The sequence below is a fragment of the Falco peregrinus genome, chromosome 3, assembly GCF_023634155.1.
Source record: "Falco peregrinus isolate bFalPer1 chromosome 3, bFalPer1.pri, whole genome shotgun sequence".
In the NCBI taxonomy this organism is placed as follows: domain Eukaryota; kingdom Metazoa; phylum Chordata; class Aves; order Falconiformes; family Falconidae; genus Falco; species Falco peregrinus.
In genome coordinates this window covers 115,928,714-115,949,637 of record NC_073723.1, presented here as the reverse complement: position 1 = coordinate 115,949,637, position 20,924 = coordinate 115,928,714, and the positions used below count along the sequence as shown (strand labels likewise).

The window sequence follows — 20,924 nt, the reverse complement described above, 5'->3', positions numbered from 1 at the left end:
GCTCTTCAAAATAAAGGAAAAACTGCTCCCGACACAGCGATAGCCTTAAGGAAGGCGCACAGGGGCAAGCCGCAGCCTGCCAACAAAGCATTCACCAATGCCCATTTAACCCTCCAGTCCCAGGTCACTGGGACAAAGGCTTTCCCCCCACCCCCTCCCCTCAGAAAAGCGCCTGCGTCAGGAAAACACGGCAGAGCACATCGGAAAGCCCGTGGTAGGAAGCACCCGCTACACCCGACCGCAGGGAAACGCCTCCTGCAGAATTCCTCCGGAGGCTGCCAGGACAAGTCTTTCATCCCAAGGAGTTTCTCCCAGGAGTGTGGGATCGTCACGCCCAAGCAACGCGAAGCTGCGGGCCAGCAGCAAGCTTTCGGCAGGACAGTTACCGTGCCACAGCTGGCCCTGTCTGTACTTGTCCTTCCCTGGGTCTCAGGCAGCCATGAAACTACAAGTTCTGGGGTTTTAGGCTCACCTAGCACACAAGCTCGGTTGATTCAGGCAGCAGTATCGGCTCTAAACCACCACTCAGAAACGCAACACCCTTCCCAGTTCCCGCTGAACAATCGGGACCAGCACTATTTCCCCTCATTTGAACGGTTCAGTTAGAGGAAAAAAAAACACGGAGGCCATTTTTGTTAGAAGTCTATTTCTTCCAAAAATAAATGTATGAACACCCTGCTCCAAACCCAAGACCAGGAGCCAGCCTGTGCTTGGCAGAGGCAGAACCAGTACAAAGGCTCTGTGACAGTCTCTGTTCACCGTGACTGGGTGCTGAAGCTCCCCAGAGCACCGTGTGACGCCTGGACAAACGCCATGTCCTGCCTGTACTTCATGGCAGTGGGTGGCTGGCGCCTGAGCAGCCCGTCACCGCTGTCCTTTGGGTCAGGGTCATCATAGATGGTTGAGATGAGGATGGGAACGTCCCGCCGGGGCTTTTTCACTTTGCTGAAAGTTGGCAGTTTCTCCCCGTGGTATCTAGAGGGAAGCAGGAAACGTTTGGTCCAACACTGCTGAGGCAGTCAGACACGCCTGTGCATCCCAGCTCGACTTCCTTCACATGCTGCAGGGGAGAAGTGGACCAATACAGGATTCTTGTCCTATTCCTGGCTGCAGGATCACTCTAGAACAAGAGCAGCTCTCACAGGGAAACACCGCACAAAGCCCCAAAAACCCCACAGAGGAGGTAGGGGTGCTGTGCGACCTCAGGTCACTTGGGCTTTTCCCACCAGAATACCGTAGCAGAGGTGACCCTCAGTCCTCAAGCACAGCTCTCCCTCTGTGTTTATCTGCTGCATGAACCTGCACACGGTTCCAGCCCTACTTGAACACCACAAGCTCCTCTACAGAGCACCAGACCATCAGGAGGAGCAGTGGATTTAGCTCTGGCGCGCCGTGGCAGGCCCTGCCACTGGCTGTGCGGAGAAAAGCAGATCCCTGGGACAGCCTCACAGCTCTGGTTCACACTCTGCTCCTTTTGTGACCAGTTAGCTGCTGTGTCAGCCCAAAGAGCCCAGGCAGAGGCTCTGAACACAGGCTGGCAGGGCAGGGGTGGGTACTTACCCCAGCCCCCTCTTGCATCTGGGGTTCTGACCCTCATTGTCCAGAGCTTCGGCCATTCCAGAGTTGCTGCTCCCCAGCCCCAGCCCCTCTGTCCAGCCCTGCTTCTCCAGCACCTTCCTGCCAAAGCCCTGGGAGAGAGGAAAAAAGGCACAGAGTTGCTGAACAAAGCCCATCTTCATTTCCCTAGAACCTGACCTCTCCCCACATCCAAGACCTCTCCTCCCCCTAATCCACATCCTCCAAGCATCGTCACCCCCACCTTTCCTGTCCTGCCCCATCCCCTCCCCAGCATGTACCCAGAGCTCACCTTGGTGTATCTCTCGAAGGTGCCAATCTGCTGTCCTGAAACAGACCCATCCTCCAAGCCGTCTCGGAGTCGCTGTTCCAGCCACATCTGGACCGAGTCCCGAGCATCTTTATCACCTCCATCTAGGGAGAAAGAAGCAAGAGTCAGAGCAGCTCAGCTCAGGAAAGCTGTTCACTGCCGTCATTTCCCCCAGAGCACCATGCAACAAGGAGGCAGAACCTGTTTGTTTTGGCAACTCTCAGTGCCAGACAAGAAAAAAAACGTTGGTTTAAGTATAGTGACGTCTCGGACGCTTTTAAAGGATGACGGAGCCAAAGAGTTCCTCACTGCAGAAATTCTGCAGGGTCAGAATCTCCCAGCCTCCCTGGTTTCTTGTGGAGGGAGTTCAGCTCAGATACCTTTATCATAGTAGATGCTCATGTCCACATCCCAGTCATCCGCAGTCTGCTCATCAAAGTCTGCCAAGAGAAGGAAAGCACCGGTTTTAGTGATGGTTGTGGAAGTCTGACACAGAAGAGCTGTTTGCTGGTGGCCCAGCTCCCTGCTTTCCCTAACAAAGTGGGAAGGAAACGGTGTTAGAGCCCTGCAAACTAGAGCGCTTACACAACAGGCTGCCCGTAGGACCACTGGGGTCTCTAGCAACTGGGTTGAACCACTGTAGGTTTTGTGATCAACGGAAGGTTTAAAAAGTGATGGCAAGATGCCCGTATCTGCAGCTGATCTGGGATGCTCGTATGGGGTTATACCCGATAAATGCATGGCTGGGCCCCCAGCTCGTGGCGGTTAGTTTGTGGCTCAGCGACACAGACACCAACGTTACCTCCATTCTTCTCCTGCCAGTACTGCGCATCTGTGTAGAAGACAAGGCCAGAGCCACCTTTCTCCCACTTCAGCTCAATCTCCTCTTCAAAGAGCCGCTCCTCCACACGGTCCTGCTTGGTCACGTCCTCGTGCAGAGCCTCGTGTCGCTCCCACTCCTCACAGGTATCATTGTCCTGCAAAGAAGCCGGTGAAAGGTGGGCGACACCGAGAGCACACAGCCTCCTCCCCGTTTCCCTGACCCTCGCGGCCCATCGCAACACCTTCCCTATGAAACAGCTTCGTCGACAGAGCTCGTCTCAGCCTGCTGCTTTCAGGCACTAACACGACCGGCACTGATGACCTCATTCCCCTGACTAATGCCATCTTCAGAGTCAGCAGACAGAAGTGGTGAAAAATACCACATCACACCCACTCCACAGCAGGCTTTCAGCAGTGTACCCGATCTGTAACGCAAAGATGCCCATTTAAGGAGCAGGTGTGTTGTACATAAAGTCAGCAACTAGCAACAAATTAATTCCACTCAAGTTGATCCCTACAGAGATTGTGTCGGTTCCAGGGAAGCAGCTCGCTGGCACAGACACAGATCAGCCTGACAGCTTTACTGCTGCCTGCCCAGTTCTGGGCAGAGCCCTCCAAGGAAGACATTAACCAACTAAGGAACAGCCAAAAGCATGACTAGAGATCCAGGAAACAGAGCCTGTGAGAAACAGCTAGAGGAGTCTGTTTAGTCTGGAGAAGAAAAGACTGAATAAAAAGTTTGTAAAGGAGGGAACAAAGCGTTCTCTGTGTCCGCTGTTGCTAGGAGAACCTAATGGGATAAAATTGCAGCAAAGCCTTGGCATCCAAGTTAATTCCGGTATAGCAAAGAACGGGAATGGCTTGCCTTGGGATTGTGCTGCCTCTGTAATGACAGAGGTTTGTGAGAACAGGCTAGACAGGCGTCTGTCAGGTGGAAGGAGGCAAGATAGTCTCTGGAGAGCCTGTCCAGCCCAGTTTTCTAGGAGTCTTTGTCACGAAAGCCATTTTTCTTGAAACGACTAACTTCAATCACAGGAGCATTCAAGGTCAACCATTTGTATGGCTCTGCATGTCATTTCCAGCACACAAACATGTTCCCGAATCTCCAGTCACCTCATTTACAAGCAACAGCAGAGCTGGGCCAATCTGCCATGCAGCAGGGCAGAGATCTGCTCCTGCAGCACCAGCCTCCCCCTGTGCTCGCTCCTCTGGACAAAACCTTTTGGGCTCAACTCCAACCAAACCCTTTGGGCTCAACCCCTACAATTTAGACAAGGAGTTTTGGAGGCATTAATGCCCACACTGCTCATGCACCAAGGGGCTCAGTGCACCACGATGTGAACAACCAGATTTTGACACCATTTTTAGACATGCAATTTACACAATACAATTAAAAGATTTAAAATGAGCTCTGAGTAATATTGTCCCTCCCAGCTTTGCAGCTACAATAGCTAACTCTGGACAGTGCTAGAAAAATCCACTTACATCATCCGAGTGCGACTCCTCTTCCTTGTTCTCCTGCTCCTCCTCATCTTCCTCAGCACTGGCTGGGTGAGTCACCTCAGGTTTTGCCACAGGCCCCTTTTCCTCTGTGATCTCATCCCCTGTGGCAGTGTAAACTCTTTCTTCTTCTGTAACTGTCTCAGTGTCCTGGTATTCAAAAGGCACATTCCCATACCTACGGGATGAGCCTGTCTTTGGAAAATCCAGCTGCAATTTCTTGATAATCCAGGGAGGCAGCCTGCAGGCCCGGATCAGCTCCAGAAAAACTTTCAGGGGGGTGCCCACGTTCCCGTAAGGCATGAAGGAAGGGGGGTTGAACTCGGGCAGCCGCTTCAACTCTGCTTCTGTGACAGATTCGCCTGCAGCTGTCTTGTCCCTGCTGTCGGGAGACATCTCTGTGCCTGGAGGAGAAGAAACGGTTTTGGGTGGGAACACACGCTCCACCAGAGAGGGATAAATCAGGGCCCTCCTGAGCAGGAGGGGGATAAGCAAACCCCAAACAGACTTTTCTTGACTCATAATGGATTTAAGGCACTAAGGAAACTCCACGAGCGGTTTTAACCACCCAGTGCCCTCAGACCGGACCTGCAGGTGCAGGATCCGGTGCTCAGCGGGTCCCCCGACCCTTCCAGGCCCACCCGGCCCAGCCCCGCCAGGGCCCGTTCATACCTGCCCCGGGGCTGAGGCGGACCCTGCGGATGAGGCAGCGGCCGGGCAGCGATGCGCCGCCGGGCCCGACCCAGCGCTTGCCGCAGTACATGCGGACGAAGCGGCGAGCGCGGCCGGGCCGCACGGCCACCAGGCAGGAGCAAGTGCGCGGCGCCGCGGCCTCCTCGCCGCTGCCCGCCGGCGGGCGCTCGGGGCGGTGGCGGTAGTGGAAGCAGAGGAAACCGTCGGCTTCTACGAACTGGCTGAAGTAGGCGCGGAGCTGGGCGGAGCGCAGCGCGGCCGGGATGCCGCTCACCAGGCAGTAGCGGGCGGCGGCGGCGCCATTATCGGCGGTACAGCTGGGCGCCGCCATCTTGCCCCACCGGGACGGCGCGTCACGGCACTGGGCGCGCCGTGATGACGTCACTGAAGCCGAGTAGAGTGGGCGCCGCCTAGTGGCGGAGGAGCGCGACTGCGGCCGGGCGGGGGCGCCGGAGGGGCCAGGGCTGGAGCGGGTCACAGGCCCAGGGGGTGGCCAGGCCCCAAAGAGGTGTCATAGGCCCTGGGGGAGACATTGTCATAGGCCCTGGAGGGGGGTCACAGCCCCTGGGGGTGTCAGGGTGCTAGGGGTGTCCAGGCCCCCTGTGCTGTGCAGTGTAGCCCCATGCAAAGAGCCCTGGCCTTGCCCTCTTGGTCGCGTCCCAGTGCTGTGTGTCCCAGGGTGGAGGTGGCCCTGCCTCATGGCAGGCGGGTGCCACACCAGCCAGGGGAGCCCACAGCGGCCCCCTGTCCCCAGGGGCTGGGGGGACTGGTGGTAGGATGGAGGTGCTGGGGGCTCTTCCCTGCGCCAAAGCACCTGCGTGCCCGGTGTGAGATAGCTCTGGCAGCGGGGCTGTTCGGCATCCCGTGTGCCGTGACTCACATGCGTGTCACCGGGCTGCGTGGCTCGGGGCTGCCCGTGGCTGGCACGAACCTGCAGAAATCATCTGGTGACTCACCCGCTCCCTCCCTGTGGAAAATGGCCATCATGGGGCTGAGATCACCTTGGAAGCCATCAGTCCAGCAGCAGCAGGGGGAGGTGGAGGGGCAGGCTGACAAAGCCATCCTCCTTGCCGGGCTGCTGGCTGACGTTCTAGGTGTTTCCGTGGGCAGGAGGCTGATGGGGCACAGGGAGGCTTCATGCGGCTTTACCCGACACCTCGGCAGGGTCAGGCACGGTGACCGGGACAGTGGCTGTACCTGTTGGCAGCTGCCTGCGCATCCAGGTGAGTCAGAGCATCCACCTCCGACGTGGCCACTGGGCTGGGAGCCCTCGGGTGAGGCTCAGCGCCTGCAGAAAGGTGTGGTGGGTGGATGGGCTGCGATTCCGCTGCCTCTGCGAATTTCTGTCTGCTGGGTGTGCTGAGGGTTTTTTTTGCTGTGGAGCTGTTCATCAGACAGCTCCCACAGGTGGTGATCGACGTGTCCCCATGGCAATGTGAGGGAGACAGATTTGTGCAGAAAGCCCCTTTTCATTCAAGCATTCTTTCCACACCAGGCCTGCAGCTGGTTTATCTAAACCCCCTCCACATTTAATAACATCTCTAAAAAGTCACTACCATATTCCAAAATGTAAAACATTTTATTAAAAAAAATAATTTACTGCATCTTATGTACAAACTGCAAGAACGTTCACTTATAAAATACTGACATCTAACTTGTTGCAGAAGCTGCAGGCAGGAGAAGCAAGCTTTCCAGGCGTGCTGTGTGCACACCCGGCTGGAACTCCAGGGGGATGTTTCCTTCTACCACTAAACCAGCTCCGCTTGTCTCTGCAGCGCATGCAGCTCAGGGTTCACTTACTATCGCACAAATGGAGGTAAGCCCGCAGCCCAAAATGATGTGCAGTAGGTTTAGGTGCTCTTAGGTAACCCATTCCTCTGTGAGCAGTCCTGTTTTATTTCATGGCATTATGGAGAAAAGATAAAATCTAAGAAAGAGGGGTGAATCTGCACACCCTGTAAGATTTAATACTCTGGCTTTTCCCTCTTGATGCCTTAGGAAGCTCTTTCATGAACATTTCTAAGATTTCAAGCACAACAGACAGACCAAGATTTCACTCACACCTAATTCCATAACGTTTGCACCCGGTAAGCGATCCCACCAAAAACATGGTATTCACTGTGTCTAAACACCACAGAATCAAGCTGTTACTTGAGGACAAACCCCATCGCTTGGAGTTAACAGCAAAATGCACATTGATTTCAAGGGGACCAAGGATTCATTGAGCAAAAACCGGGACCAGGCTCTAACCCGACCTGCTCTGTGCTCTCTTTGCAGGTGGCTGAGCCACTCCAGCTGGGAACAGGGAAAGAAACCCCGCACTTGCGCTCCCTGCAATGGAGACCGGCACAGCTGGAGTAGGAGCTGCTATAAACACCTGCTGAACCACACCTGCTCCTCTGTGCGCTCCGCGGCAGCCTGGCTGAATCCTCCAGCCTCAGCCCTAACGAAACCTGCAGTTCCCTGCACAGTCCAGAGCGCTTCTCTTGCTAAATCCCTGCTCCCAAGTTCACTTTGCAGCTCGGCGAGGTGTGGGGAGCATCCACGGAGCCAGCGGCCAAGCAGGGCTGCTCAGCACGCCACGCGTGCCACGAGAGCCAGCTGCCTGCCGGTTATTTCGTACAGCATTTCCGCGATGAGCTCAACGATGTCCGCGTTGCCGATAACAGGTCGGAAGAAGAGATCTGTGATGAGGGTGGGAGGGATCGATTTTAAGGTGGAGGCGATCAGCAAAATGCGGGCAAAGCGGCCTTGGTCCTCTGGGTGCAGGGGCTGCAGGACCTCCTGAAGTGCTCTCTGGGCTTCTCGCTGGAGGCTCTCAATGTACAGGGAGGCCCTCAGCCCTGGGACATCTGCAGGGAGAGAGGAGGAAAAGCTGGTGATGAGGGAGACTGGAAAACAGCCCCAGGTTTCTCCCATTCCCACCCTTCCCCCTCCGCATTTCTCAGAAGGGATCTCCAAGGCCATTGTAATGAGATGTGTGCAGCGCTACTGAGACATAGCTATTCCAGAGCTGCCGTTTGAGGGAGGAAGGGTAGTTAATTGGGCAAACTCATGCTTTACCAAGTAAATCCCAGGGTCCTTTATTGTCCGCGGGGCTGGCAAAGCTCTCTGGCTTTTACCACCACATTTGACATCCCTCCTCCCTGCTTCCCGATCGGCGTTAAGGATAAGGCAACCAGCCCTCTCCGCACTCACGCCTGCCCGCACTCTGAATGGCTCTGAGCCAAGAGGTGAGCGTTTAGATGCTGACGTGTGTGCGGGATGTGCTCTCCGCCGGCAGGCAGAGCCACAAGGGCTGGGCACTCACCGGGATTGAAGAGAATGGCTCCCTTCAGGTAGGCGTATTCCTTGGGGCTCAGGTCCAGGCTCCAGAAGGTGTTGAGGCAGCACTGCAGCCGCTGCACAGCGGCCAGCGTGGGCTGCGTCCGCTCGGGCTCCTGCCGCTTGCTTTGGCCGTTGAGGAGGATCTTCTTGAGCATGCTGGGGGCTGGGGTCTCCATCACCTCGAAGGTCACCATCTCCTGAACCAGCCCCAGGAGGAAAAGGGGGACCCAGCAGCTGTCCAGCAGCAGGAGTTGATCCTCTCGTGGCAGGAGGTGGAAGGAAGGGAGGTTTTTGATAAAGCTGATGGTTTTTACCAGCACATTGGAGGCTGCCTGGCAGGTGACGTGGGGTGTGCGGAGGCAGACGGTGCGGCGCTGGTGGCAGAGGCAGCGCTGGTGGGCTGGGCTGCAGCTGCCCCAACTGTGGTTGAGGTTCTGGCTGAGGAGGGTGTAGAGGATGGCGGTGCGCTTGTCCTCGCTGTGGCACTGGCACCTCTCCCAGTCCACGTCCATGCCGCTGGTGCTCATAGCTGAGCTGGGTGGCTGGATCCTCAGCAAAACTCAGCTCCTGCTACAGCAGATGAGAGAGAGGCATAAAATCCCTCCCAAACTCTCCGTCACAGGCTGGATTCTCCCTGTCCTCCCAGCTCTGCCAGCCCATGGCTGCTCAAACCAGCTCTTATAAGGCTGGGTCACAGTGTAACACCCCTCCGCAGCCTTGACCGCTCTGTGATTAAGCAGTCCTCATTAAAAAACCCCACCACCACCCAGCCGTCCCTGGGCTGATTGGCTGGGGCAAACGAGTTCATCACGCGGCACCAACAGCCATTTTCTCAATGAAGCGCCAGCAGCTCGGGGAGGGGGACAGCGGGTTGGGTGGCCTTATCGCGATTACCCAAACAGTATAAACAAAGTCATTAACCCAGCCTGTACCATGGCACCAAGGCCCCGCGCTGTCATCGGGCCACGCTGTGTGGCAGGTGTCACTGCCAGGAGGTTCACACGCACACAGGGCACTTGTCTGGGCCCTGTGTTCAACGGCCTTGGAAAGAGCAACCTGGAAGTTGTTTTATCAGCGGCTGTTTGCCTGACCTTGCTGACAGGAGGCTTGTTGTTACAGTTGAGAAAGAAAAACCCAGGGAACTGGCGGATGGTGGTGTTTGGTCCCAGGCAGGGGCCACCGGTTCGCAGCTCCCAGAGGGAACGCAGGGCAGGGCAGGGCACATTCTCCCATTTCCACCGTGAATCACCAGGTGTTTTCACCCCTGGAGCAGCTGATACTGAGGCAGGAAAGCAGCAACTTCTCATCACCCGTTTGCAGGGGGCTGCTGGCATGGTGAGGGATTCCTGTGGCAGCCAGGGGGGCACCCCCCCCCCGGGGGGCTGAGCCGGAGGAAGGGCCAGAGCCAGGCCTGGCCCGGCCCTGCCCTGCCCGGCGGCGCGGCGGGGGGTCCTGGGGGCAGAGCAGGCCGCGGGGGGTTGTTGGCACAGCCCAGGGCAGCCCCGCGGCTGCTCCCCGGGCCCACGGCCCCCGGGGGGGCTGAGCAAGGCCCGGCCGAGACACGGGGCGGCCCCGGGCGGCCCCTACCCGCACACGGGGTCACAGCCCCACCGAGCTTTCTGGAAGGGCCCGGACAGGCCGTTGCTATAACAACAGAGCCCCGCGCCTGGCGTCCCGCCTCCTTCCGGCGGATTGGATGAGGCTTCAGCCAATCCGCAAAGAGAGCGGAGCGGACGGGCTCCGGGATTGGTGGGTTGGGGGAGTAGGGCACGTGCTTCCGTTCGTGCCGCTTCCGGTTCCGGGCGCCGGCGTGAGGAGCTGGGGCGGCCGGCGCGGCGGTGGCGGGCAGGATGGGGCTGAGTGCGGAGGAGGCGGCGGAGCAGGAGGACCGCTTCGATGGCATGCTCCTCGCCATGGCCCAGCAACACCAGGGCGGCGTGCGCGAGGTAGCGCTGCCGGGCCCGCGATGGGGCGGCGGAAGCTTTTACCGTTATCCCAGGGCGGGGGGAGGGCGGGCCAGGGAGGAACGAGCGGAGGTGGGGGCGGCGTGGCCCCTTTCGGGTCCCCGCGCCCCCTCCCCCGGGTCCCGGTCCTCCCAGGATGATGCACGGAAGGCAGGCATCCTTCGAGAGTGGCGATAGCGGCCTAGGCCTGCGACTGCCCCGGAGGACGCGCTAATTAATTACTGTGATGCTAAGGAGGGGCTGAGGAGCTCCGGGCTGCGCCCTCGCCGCGGCCTCGCACGCCGGCCCCTGCTGCCTCCGGGCATCACACGTGCGGGCCCCCTGCCCCGCCGGAGGCCTGTGCCCCGCACTGCAGGGGAGGCGCCAGGCCCTGTGCCCCACATTCCCAGTACGACCAGCTGGCAGCAGCCCCCTGGGACCTGATGGGTTTAGACTCTACCGTGACACGTGCTGGAACGTGAACGTGGTTCCCCTCCTGGTGCTTGGGGCTTTGCTGACACATCCTGCTCTGAGGGCCCCGGTGCTGAGTGGTGGGAGGGTTGGGGAGTGTGGGAGCACCCCCCTCACCAACTCTGTGGGGAAATGGCCCCAGTAACAGCTCCTTGGACTGCAGGGAAACTTGCTTGTAACATTGACAGGACAGAACTCTTGGGAAATAAAGATTAAGTGGGTTGAGGGTGTGGATTTCCATAGGGGTGTTTGGGGGTGCCAGTTCATAACTGCTAATTCATCTGTGATACCTGGCAAGCAGCTAGTAGTTATTTTGTGAAAATAGACAGGAGATGGGGGAGGGTGAGCTTGCGTGCTCTGAGGGTTTAGTTGTGCAAAGGTGCAAAATACAGTACATGTGTATATCTGTGTACATATGTGTATATATGTATGTACACATATGTACCCACCCACCCAGATAACTCAGGTGACAGCTTGGCGTGTCGGAGTAGTGGTACCTCCAAGGTGACCTAAGAATAAACTGCTTGCTCTTTCTTCATGTAAACCACACAAATGCCTCTTCTGAAAACTGGGAATCCAGGAGCTGGATCTCCACAAAACCCACCGGATGTTTTCTCTGGGAAACGGTCACGGGGCTGATTTCGATATGATCCTGGCACAGGCGCAGATAGGGAGTACACAGAATAAAGGCTGCTCAAGAGACATGAGGCTTGAAGTGATCTGGTCTCATTGCTCTTTTTTCTCTTCACCCCTTCTCCCACTCCAATCCCTGTTTCCTCTACCAGCTTGTGAACACATTCTTTAGTTTCCTGAGGCGTAAAACGGATTTCTTCACCGGTGGAGAAGACGGAGTAGCAGAGAAGGTAAAAACCCAAATCCTCAGGCTTTTATGTCTTCTAATTTATGCACCACCCATGTCTGTGCCATACTAACACTTCCCTGCCTGAACAATGCATAGCATTACAGTGTACTTGGGGACCAGCAGCCCGTGATGCTGATGAAATACATCACTGAAGCAAGGTAATAATGCGTTGCTCCTGTTGGGGTGAGGCACACAAGATTGCTTGTTTGAATGGTACCAATGGTACAGGGTTTTTTCACCACACTCTGGCCAAAGGCTTGTTTGGAAAGCAAATCTGCCAGACACACTGACTTAACGGTAACAGACACTGCAGTGTGGATAACCCCGGGTTACCTTGTTTGTTCACCTCAGAAGAAGCACAAAGTCCACATCTCTGCCCATGCGGCTGCACCTTTGTCTCGGGGCTGCGGTGCCTGTACAGGGCGAGCGTGCTGGGGAGCGAGCCTGGGCATCCGGGTGGCCTCTTTGGCACCTCTTATCCTGCAGGTCTTCCTCACCCAGATTGAGAGCTGAAAAACTAAATTGTTTTGCTGTAGGGAAGAACCAGAGCATCCAAACACGAACTGGCCAGGCTTTCCTGCTTGTACTTACCAGTATATCAGCTGTTCCCTTTCCTGGGCTACTGGAACTCCCACCAGCAAAGCAGGCACTGCTGCCGTGTCATGGCAGATGTTAATCGCTAACACAGTGTGTAACATACTTTGTCTGGTCTCTAAAGTGCCAAAATGAAGGCAGCTATGGGATGGGAAGGAGGATGGTTTCAAAGAAAGATGAAGCTTACTGTCATTTTTCTTAGACTAGAGAGCAAGGCTCCCCAAATTCCTGGGCAGCATTTCAGAGGTGAGCACTGGCTGGTGCTTTTGGAGGCCCTGTTGGGGCAGTTGCCTTGCAAATCTGTGTCTGTGCCTGTAAAAGAAAAGCATTTATGTCCTTGGGTGGTATCTGTTAAAATGCTTTATGATCTTCAGAAAAGGTGCTCTCCACAGTCTCTGACACCATAGTAACCACAACAAAAATTGAAGAAACTGCTTTCCCAGTCCTGCTCATTCTTTGGCATGAAAAAGAGGAGAGGCTGGGCAAGTTGTCATCGTTAATGGGGAGCCATTTCAGAAGCCCTTGTGGTGCAGAGTGAGGGGTGTGTGGGTATGTTGAGCGAAGTGCAGTGTGCGCACACTGACAAGCTCGGGCAACGTCAATAGTTTGCTCACCGTGGCTCATCCTGCGGTTAGGAACAGAGGCTGGGAGATACATGTCTTGAATTCTGTATCCTAGGAGACACTGGACTCGCGTTGTGTAAATATATCTTGCTTTCCCTTTCAAACAAAGCAGAAATACTTGGGGGTTGGTTACGAAGCTACAAGGCTGGATGCTTGGGGTTGCTCTGGAAAGGTGCTGAATTTCCTCAGAATTTTCTGGGATATAGGTAAACTATGACCTGAACCCCCATCTGAGAAATCTCTCTGCTCCAGTTCCTTTTCTCAGGTTCTCAGGTATATTGTTTTCTGGAGCAGACTTCAGCTCTCATACGTGCAGCTTTGCACACCACTGCTGGCGTTATCGACCATGGGGCAATTGCTCTGGCTTCCTGCCTGTGTACTCAGCTTTTCCGCTGAGCACTATGGCCGTTTGGATCGGAGACCCTGAGATTTTGCTTTTCGTAGTCACAACAACACGAGAATTTGGAGGGAGGTTTGAAGCAAAGATTAAGTGCAGAACACAGAGCTTTGCAAACATTTCTCTTCTAAATCGTGACACTGAATCTCCATCTAGTGCCCGGGGAAAAGCCCAGCCTGTGGGAAAGGTCAAAAGGAGGTAAAAAACCTTGGATCCAGTGTCTCCATTCTTCCAGCTGTCCTAGATGCATGGAGTAGCTGTCAAGTGGCTGGGTTAGGCACCTGCTCATCCTGCTGGAATTGCACAAAGGCCAAAAGAAAGGGAGAATTTTTATTTCTCTGTTATCTCCATGCAAATACACCCCTGCCTAAGGAAGAACTAGGAAGGGCTCCATTTAAATAGTTCGAGTTTTCTGCTACTCTAGATTTTCAGGCAAAAGACTAGAGTGAAAATGAAGTCACAACATCTGGATGACTAACAGACGTTCTAGTGCTCCTCAGTAGGCACTGAGTTGGCTTCATTTGGGTTTGAAGAACTGGTGATTTTTTTAAAACCCTCTGAGATGTGTTCCTCTCTTTCATCAGCTCATCACAGATACCTTCAACCACCACAACAAACTAGCTCAGAAGGAACGGAAAGAGAAGAAGGCTCGTCAAGAGGCAGAGAGGCGTGAAAAGGCAGAGAGAGCTGCGAAACCTGCTAAAGAGAAGCAAGACGCAAACGAGCCAAGGATTAAGGAACTTACAGATGAGGAAGCGGAAAGGCTGCAGCTGGAAATCGACCAGGTGAGAGCGATGTCTGGTGCCTGCGGGTGCCATCTAGGTAGTCTCCTCCGCTGGCCTGTGTGTAGCTCGGGTAGCAGCGAGTGGTTAGAACAGCTCAGACTTGTCCCTTTGCAGTGTCTGGACCACCAGAGTGGAGCAGGTGGTGTGCTTCCAAATTCAGTAGAGCCTGGGCTCAACACTTGCGATTTCGTCTGTGTTCTCCCATAACTCGCTCTGCCTTCAGCAAGCTCTCACTGTAGCAGCACCTGCTTTGGTCATCAAGGTGTGAGGACCAACGGTGTCTTCCCCTTGGCAGTGCTGCTTTCCTGTAACACTGGTCCAGGGGCTGAAAATTCCCCATCAGTCTTGGGTGCGGTTTGCAGTCCTGCTCTTTAGTTTCAGCTGAAGAGGCTGAGGCCATCTAGTGTCAGATCAGCCAGGAACACAAAGTGCCAGCCCTTGTCTGAGCGTGTTTGCTCTCTTTTTGAACAGAAGAAAGAGGCACAAGGACAGATTAACAGTGTCCCAGTGAAACCCTCGCAGGATGAAGGTGAATCTTTGGATTCTAACAAACAGGTAAAGCTCATCTAGAGGCTTTATTTTAGGTGGAGAAAAAGATGTTTCTGGAAAACCATGAGAACCCTTCTGAATGTGAGGGGGTGTCCTGTCTGGCTTTCTTTAAGAATACACACTTAGTTCCCAAAGGCACATCTGAAATACGGGCTGGGGGTTCCCTTATAATTATGTTTTAACAGAAACACCTGCTTGTTTCGGGCTAAATTTGTGTGAATATCAAATACATGCACCTTACCTGAAATTCTTATAAAACCCAAGAACTGCTGTTACAAGTGAAAAATAAATGGAAACTTGAAAAGCTTTTTTACACTTTAAATTGTTTGCTTAGGAAACAGATGATGAAGAGGAGGATGAGAAGGATAAAGGAAAACTTAAACCCAACTCTGGCAATGGGGCTGACCTTCCAAATTATAGATGGACACAGACTCTTTCAGAACTGGATGTAAGTATTGCCTTCTTACCAGGATCTGAGGAATCTGAGATAAGGAATAAGAGCGGGTGCTGCTAAGGATGGTGGAGCTGATGCCCTGTATCTCAGTTGCCAGTGGAAGATTGTTAGTTGTACTTAACAGCAGCATTTCAATAGCTAGGAGAGAGCTTGATAACTCAAGAAAAATTCCTAGAAGCTGTAGTTAACTTTGCCAAACCTTGGTCTTGTTTTAACAAGACATTAAAATCTGCTTCCCTTTTTATGGTCCCTTTGAGGTGTTGGCCATCCTGTTGCCAGACTTACTCTTGTGTCCTTTCACCTCCTGCTCGCTCAGTGTCCCAAGGAAAATATCATGTGCTCTGTCTTACTCTGGTGAAACAAAGGGAGAAAGTCTTAGAACAGCGGCACAAGAGGGTAAGGAGAGACTTCACTGCTCAGCTCCTGAAATCTGATCTTTGTCTGGTCCAGCTGATCGTGCCTTTCAAGGTGAACTTCAGATTGAAGGGGAAGGACGTGGTGGTGGATATTCAGAGACGGCGCCTCAAAGTTGGCCTGAAGGGCCATTCACCCGTCATTGATGGAGAGCTTTTCAATGAAGTGAAGGTGGAGGAGAGCTCTTGGCTGATTGAAGATGGTAAAACAGTCACTGTGCACTTGGAAAAGGTAAAGCAGAATGAATCGGGGAGGATTCAGACTTGTCTGCCTCTTCCCTGGTGAAATAGGAGTCTGACAAAACCTATGAGAGCCCTGGGCTTTGTCAGCTGAAACAGAAGAACTGTGCTTATCCTTGGTACAATGTCAGTGATGCAACTGGAAGTGGGGTATTGCAAGTTCCCGCTGTCTTCAGCTTAACTTCGTGCTAATTAGGATATCCAATTAATTGCTCAGCAGTTCAGGAAAAGCTGGACATTATAAAGTTGTTCTTTAATGGAATAATGCCATATTTTGACATCAAAATCCAGGGACAGACCTTATTACTTACTGTGTCCCTTCTGGGCCTCTCCAGGTGATCTGTTTGTAATCCCATTTGCGTCATGCCAAAAGTGACATCTGACATGCTCTCAGATTCCCCAGCTGTGGAAATTCAGGCTACCTAAAGTTGTTCAGAACGAAAGTAGTACCCTTTATCCATGTTCAGATTTTACTGATGGAAAACTGTCAAATAAAGTTTGATTCCAGCAGCTTTATCCTGTGCCCGAGACGTAAAATTCCTGGAGCAAGTCCAGGAAGAATAAAATATTTTTGCTTCTTCATCCTTCAGATCAACAAGATGGAATGGTGGAACAAACTAGTCTCCACAGACCCAGAAATCAACACCAAGAAAATTAATCCAGAGAACTCGAAGGTAAGAACTCCCCACCCCACCCCCCCCACCCCTCTTTTTACCGTTTTACTGAAAGGAGCCTTCTCTCAAATGTGCTCACACTTAGCTCACTTTAACTCCTATGACTTTTTTTTTTATTTTTTACTGGCATAAAACCAATACTGGGAGTACTGCTGGTATGATGATTCAAATGAATGAAGCTGGGTCTATTGATCCGTGTTTGTATAAGTATTTCTGCAGCCCGTGCACGCAGCATAGCGTAACCTCAGTGTATGCATGTTTTCTGCCAGCAGGGTGTATGTATGGGTTGAGACAAGTTACTCCTATTTTAATAGAAGTCCTTGCTTTTAGTTGTCAGACCTGGACAGCGAAACTCGCAGTATGGTGGAGAAAATGATGTATGATCAACGGCAGAAATCCATGGGCCTCCCCACATCTGATGAACAGAAGAAGCAAGACATTTTGAAAAAGTGCGTAGACCTCATTAATTTGTGGGTATTTGCTTTCCCAAGCCCCTCTCCTCTTCCTCTGACCTGAAGGTGTGAGCAGAACACGGGCTGGCCTTCAGTCCTACCTGCGTTCACATCTGCCGTTACGTAGATCTGTAGTTACCGAGCTGTTGGCCAGCCACCAGTGTCTATAAAAGCCCCTGGGGGTAGAAAGCATAATGGGAAAATTCTGGGAATGGCCTAGCTCTGGAATTGTTTTAATCTGCTGATTTCAAGTCCAGAAAGCATGTCTGGGACTGGAGGTACCATCTCTCCTGAACTTTAATATGGTCTTGATTGTTTTCTAATCTCCCTCTACTGAGCAGCCCAGATAATCTCCCTCCCTCCTCACCCCCACCAGGCAGCTGTCTCCAAGCCAGCAGCGCTTTTATGTCTTTATTGTCCTGTTTGGCATAAATGCACCTTGGCAGGGAAATTACTCAGGGAGCTCCCAAGGCCGTTTGGGAAGGCGTGGAGGCAATTCTGGGTCATGCATCTTCTTCAGCAAGCGCAAACCCACATCTTATCTCAGGCCTGGGAGGAGGATTAGGGTAGCAAGCCTGACTCCTTTTCCTTCCTTGGCTTATCTGTGGCAGCAGAAGCTTCACTGACCAGCGTGCCCAGTACAGCGTCGGGTGCAGCTGTGTTAGAGCAGGGATCAGACTTCCTTAGTGTTGAGCTGGCAGAAGGGGAGGCAGCCCTCCTGGGTGGTGCACGTACAGGACACCTCGCTGGCAAGGTCACTCGCTTGGTGCTCGGGAAGCTCGGCTTGCGCGCAGACTGGCTGGTGAAGAACAGAGGGGAAGTTTAGACTTTGTTCAGGCCAAAGTAGACTCCTGACACCCAGGTGGATCCTGACCTCTGCTAGCGAAGCCCTCCTGGCTGCTAAACAAGGACGCTGTTCTTGCAACACATGTTTCCGTAGACATGGAAAGTGGAAGCGCCATGGTGGCGTTTCAGGGAAAACCATGAGAGGAGAGCACGGAGGAAGACGGAGGCCTGCCCTCACTTGCACTTTACGTGTGAATCCTCCGCGGGGTTGTGTGTTGTATCCCGTGGTGAACCGCAGGGCAGAGGAGGGAGCTTCTGCCTGCACTAATCGCTCCTGAGCACCCATAGGCACGGTGTGGCATTCTCAGAACTTTCCGATGTGGCAACCTGAGTCCAAATAGTCCTATCTGCTGGGATTGCAGTACATTTGGAATCAGGTTGCGCCTAGTCTGAAACCAGATTTCTCTGGTCACGTCCTTCATGAGTTTTCACTGTCGCAGCACTGGAGATATTCCCCATGTCCCCAGTAATGCTTAAGCTAACAAGTCGGAGCTTAAATCGTAATCTGCCCTCGCAATCTCCCCTCTGCCCCACAATCAGTGTCATAGCTGCTACGTGTCTGTCCGAGAGGTAACAGTTAAAGGGTGTGTGTTTGATAATTAATAACTCCCATGTGTCTGGACTTGCTGACCTTCATGGCTGGTAGGATTACCGATACCACTGACCTGAGGAAAAAAGCGTTTGTAATACGGGGAGTGTGCGCCGAGGAGCTCAGCAAAACGGCCCCAGCTGTGGAGGAAGCAAACTTGATAGTGCAGGAAGTAGGGATGCTTTACCCCCGCAAACAGAGCTGTTCTGCAGCTCCTGCTGACTCATACCCAAGCTCTTGTCTTTATTTTCCTTGCAGGTTCATGGAACAGCATCCAGAAATGGACTTTTCAAAGGCTAAATTCAACTGAGCCCTCCCCTTCTCCCCCCCCTCTTTCAGTCAGCCCGTTGAATGGCGCAGGATATGTATGGCCGGATATCCCTTACCTTGGGCAAGTAAACACTTCCAGCATCCCCACCCGAGCTTGCTGTGGAGGCAGCTTCATGAAGTCCTCAGTTGTCCTGTGTCGAGCAGAACGCAAAGGCACCGAGGCGGCCTGCAGCAGCTCCAGTCGGAGCCATCTGCGACACTTCCCCGACAGCAGTTAGGAGAGGAGGAGGGCTTAGAGCACGAAGGGTGTTAGGGCTCCGGGAGCCAGCCTTGAGAGCTTTTGGGACGTACCCTTACTGTGTCGCTTAGCTTCATCTCCTGGCTCTTCAGAGCTCCTGACTTACTTTTTGCCATTTCAGTTTGGCACCAGGTACCTCCCAGTTTTTACTCCCTTCCCCTTGGCTTTCCTACTCTCCTGTGAAAAGAAGGGCCAGTTTATATTGTAAAATAATTCTTCTGCCTCCTTGGGACAGGAAAACACCAGCCTAAAAAAACAGCTACTGCAGTAGAGACAGGCTCCGCTCCTCCTTGCTGCTGCTTCTGTTCTGGCCAGAAGCGGAACAGGTTGAGCCCCACAGGGCTTCAGGGGGGCTCCTATCACAGCTGGAAGGTTGACCTGCTGTCCTACAGCAAGGGAGGGCTGGAGGGTCTGGGGGGGTGTGTGTGGGTCTTTGGGGGTGCTGTTCCTGCCGGGAGTGTGTCTCCTGCCTCTTGTCCAAGAGCCTCTCTCCCTGCTGACTACTGACAGGCATCACCGCGTTCTCTTCTGAGCTCCCGCTGACAAGTGGCATTACTCTGCATGTTCGTATCTTTGTTAAAACTGCGGTGCAACATAGAGAAAAAAAAAAAAAAAAAGTGGCACATTTCCAGGCAGAGCGTGTGATTTCTCCCGCGATCCAGGCTGGGGTGTTAGCTGGGCTCCCTGCGCGGGGCTGCTGTTCACTCCTTGGCTGACGAGCAGCAACCGGAGCTGCGTCTCCCTCGGGAGCGCTGGTGAACTCTGTGCCCAGCTTAAACACGCGGGGCTGTCCAGGGCTCATTGCTCCAGGCTCCGCTCTCCACGTAGCAGCACATGACTGCGCTGAGGAAGCCACCCTTGCCCCAGGTCTCCTTTATGACGAGCTAATGAGGAAAGTGTCCTGAAAGCCCGGGCTCCTGTTAGCCCTTTGCAGGCTACCCCAGGTCCCTGCTGCTGTGGTTCTTGCCTTTGCCTCCCTGAAACATTTCTACCTCCTACCAGAGGGAGTGGGCACAAACGGATGAAAAACCTGTTTGGGCAATGTCCAGCCTGGCATTGCACCTGGTGTGTTTGGGGGTTTGGGGTTTTTTTTGTTGTTTTTTGTTTGTTTGTTTTGAGTAGCAGGACAGTGTTTGCATTTAGTCTCCCAGTTTTATAGGCTCTTGAGGTCAAAACCCAGCACCCACCCAGCTGAGCAGTGACCTTGTGGGCAAGCAAGGACCCAGGCTGGGCCAGCTGCCTCTGGACTGCTCTGTTCTGCATCCTCCAACCCGTCCACCTTCCAGCACCCGCACACGTGCCTCTGTGCTTTGGCCCTGATAAAAACGACAAGGTTTCCTGTTACTGTAGGAAACATCGGACTGTGCTGGCTTCTGAGTTAGCCCTGGAGTGAGCGTACCTGCCAGCACCTGCGCCAAACCGTGCTGCGTGGGGCGGGTGAACTGGGAGGGCTGAGCTGTGCTGGGGATGCGGCGAGTTTCACGCCGTTCTCAGCTGTGTCGGAGGCGGCTGCTGCTCCCTGGGCTTGCCGGAGACCGGGGAGGCGGCTGGGCTCTGCACCGGCAGCAGGATCCGCATCCAGCCCCACCTAAGCAGCAAGCGCAGGCAGGCATCAGGGCAGCAAACAGGGACCAAACCAGCGCCCAAGCCCAACTGGTGGCTTCATTATTTCCCCATTACCACCTCAGTCCTGTAAGTGCCACCAGAAACCCCGAGTCCGGCCCGATAGCTGGCAGCTGCCTGGATGTAGCAGCCGCAGGGTCAGCGGGTCACTGTCACCCGGCGTTGTGCTGCCTGCCCTAAGCGCAGCGTCCCATCAGCGTCACCAAACCCCACGTCTCGGGGCTGTTCCTGCGCTCAGCCCTGGCAGGGCTGTGGCTTGTGAGCCACCGCGGTGGCCGGGGCAATGGCAACGGCAAAGCTCCCCAGTTTTCCAGACCTGGCTGGTGTCCCTTGCGGGAGGCAGGTTGGGCAGCAGCTGAGAGAAGAGAGCTAAGACACAAAAAAGGCAGCGGCAGGAGCCCTGGAGGAAGCTGGGGGCGATTTTGGGGGGTGAAGGAATGTCATTTTGCCTTTCAGGGGGGTGAAGGGAAAAGGCAAACAGTTCTGGGAGCTCGGGGCCGTAACCGCAGCTCCGAGCCCTCTGGCGGGTGAATGCCCGGGGCTGTTTATGAACGCGGCTGATCCCAGCGCTATCCCTGGACTTCAACCCTGCCTGCCAGCGGAACAGAAGGTGT

At 54.1% G+C, this 20,924-nt stretch overlaps 4 protein-coding genes across 6 annotated transcripts in view; 1 reads left to right on the top strand and 3 right to left on the bottom strand.

The window, feature by feature from the left end:
* Positions 1–629: 629 nt before the first annotated feature.
* GPATCH3 (G-patch domain containing 3) lies at positions 630–5,260 on the bottom strand. Of its 2 annotated transcripts, none has more exons than XM_005238275.4 (7): positions 4,880–5,260; positions 4,193–4,611; positions 2,688–2,862; positions 2,266–2,325; positions 1,868–1,989; positions 1,561–1,688; positions 630–975 (listed from the first exon to the last, which is right to left on the bottom strand). In XM_005238275.4, the coding sequence occupies exons 1-7, from the start codon at positions 5,229–5,231 to the stop codon at positions 756–758; spliced, it is 1,476 nt and encodes a 491-aa protein (XP_005238332.1). In that variant the 5' UTR covers positions 5,232–5,260; the 3' UTR covers positions 630–755. The 2 variants fall into 2 exon arrangements, with proteins under 2 accessions (XP_005238332.1, XP_013155309.1); XM_013299855.3 differs by having other exon boundaries at positions 929–1,060.
* A 91-nt stretch (positions 5,261–5,351) lies between these two features.
* LOC114012416 (uncharacterized) overlaps positions 5,352–20,924 on the bottom strand; it is a 37,874-nt gene continuing 22,301 nt past the window's right edge. Inside the window, exon 4 of the mRNA XM_027788043.2 lies at positions 5,352–5,364. The gene's annotated coding sequence lies outside the window, so the exon portion shown is untranslated. The remainder of the gene's footprint in view (positions 5,365–20,924) is intronic.
* NR0B2 (nuclear receptor subfamily 0 group B member 2) lies at positions 6,461–8,986 on the bottom strand. The gene is made up of 2 exons (XM_005238303.4): positions 8,211–8,986; positions 6,461–7,752 (listed from the first exon to the last, which is right to left on the bottom strand). Exons 1-2 carry the CDS (start codon positions 8,752–8,754, stop codon positions 7,472–7,474), a joined length of 825 nt encoding a protein of 274 aa, XP_005238360.2. The 5' UTR covers positions 8,755–8,986; the 3' UTR covers positions 6,461–7,471.
* Positions 9,362–19,318, top strand: NUDC (nuclear distribution C, dynein complex regulator). Of its 2 annotated transcripts, none has more exons than XM_027787965.2 (9): positions 9,362–9,562; positions 11,427–11,504; positions 13,702–13,902; positions 14,374–14,457; positions 14,786–14,899; positions 15,356–15,550; positions 16,149–16,232; positions 16,563–16,681; positions 18,378–19,318. In XM_027787965.2, the coding sequence occupies exons 1-9, from the start codon at positions 9,377–9,379 to the stop codon at positions 18,427–18,429; spliced, it is 1,113 nt and encodes a 370-aa protein (XP_027643766.1). In that variant the 5' UTR covers positions 9,362–9,376; the 3' UTR covers positions 18,430–19,318. The 2 variants fall into 2 exon arrangements, with proteins under 2 accessions (XP_027643766.1, XP_005238333.1); XM_005238276.4 differs by lacking the exon at positions 9,362–9,562 and adding an exon at positions 10,012–10,173.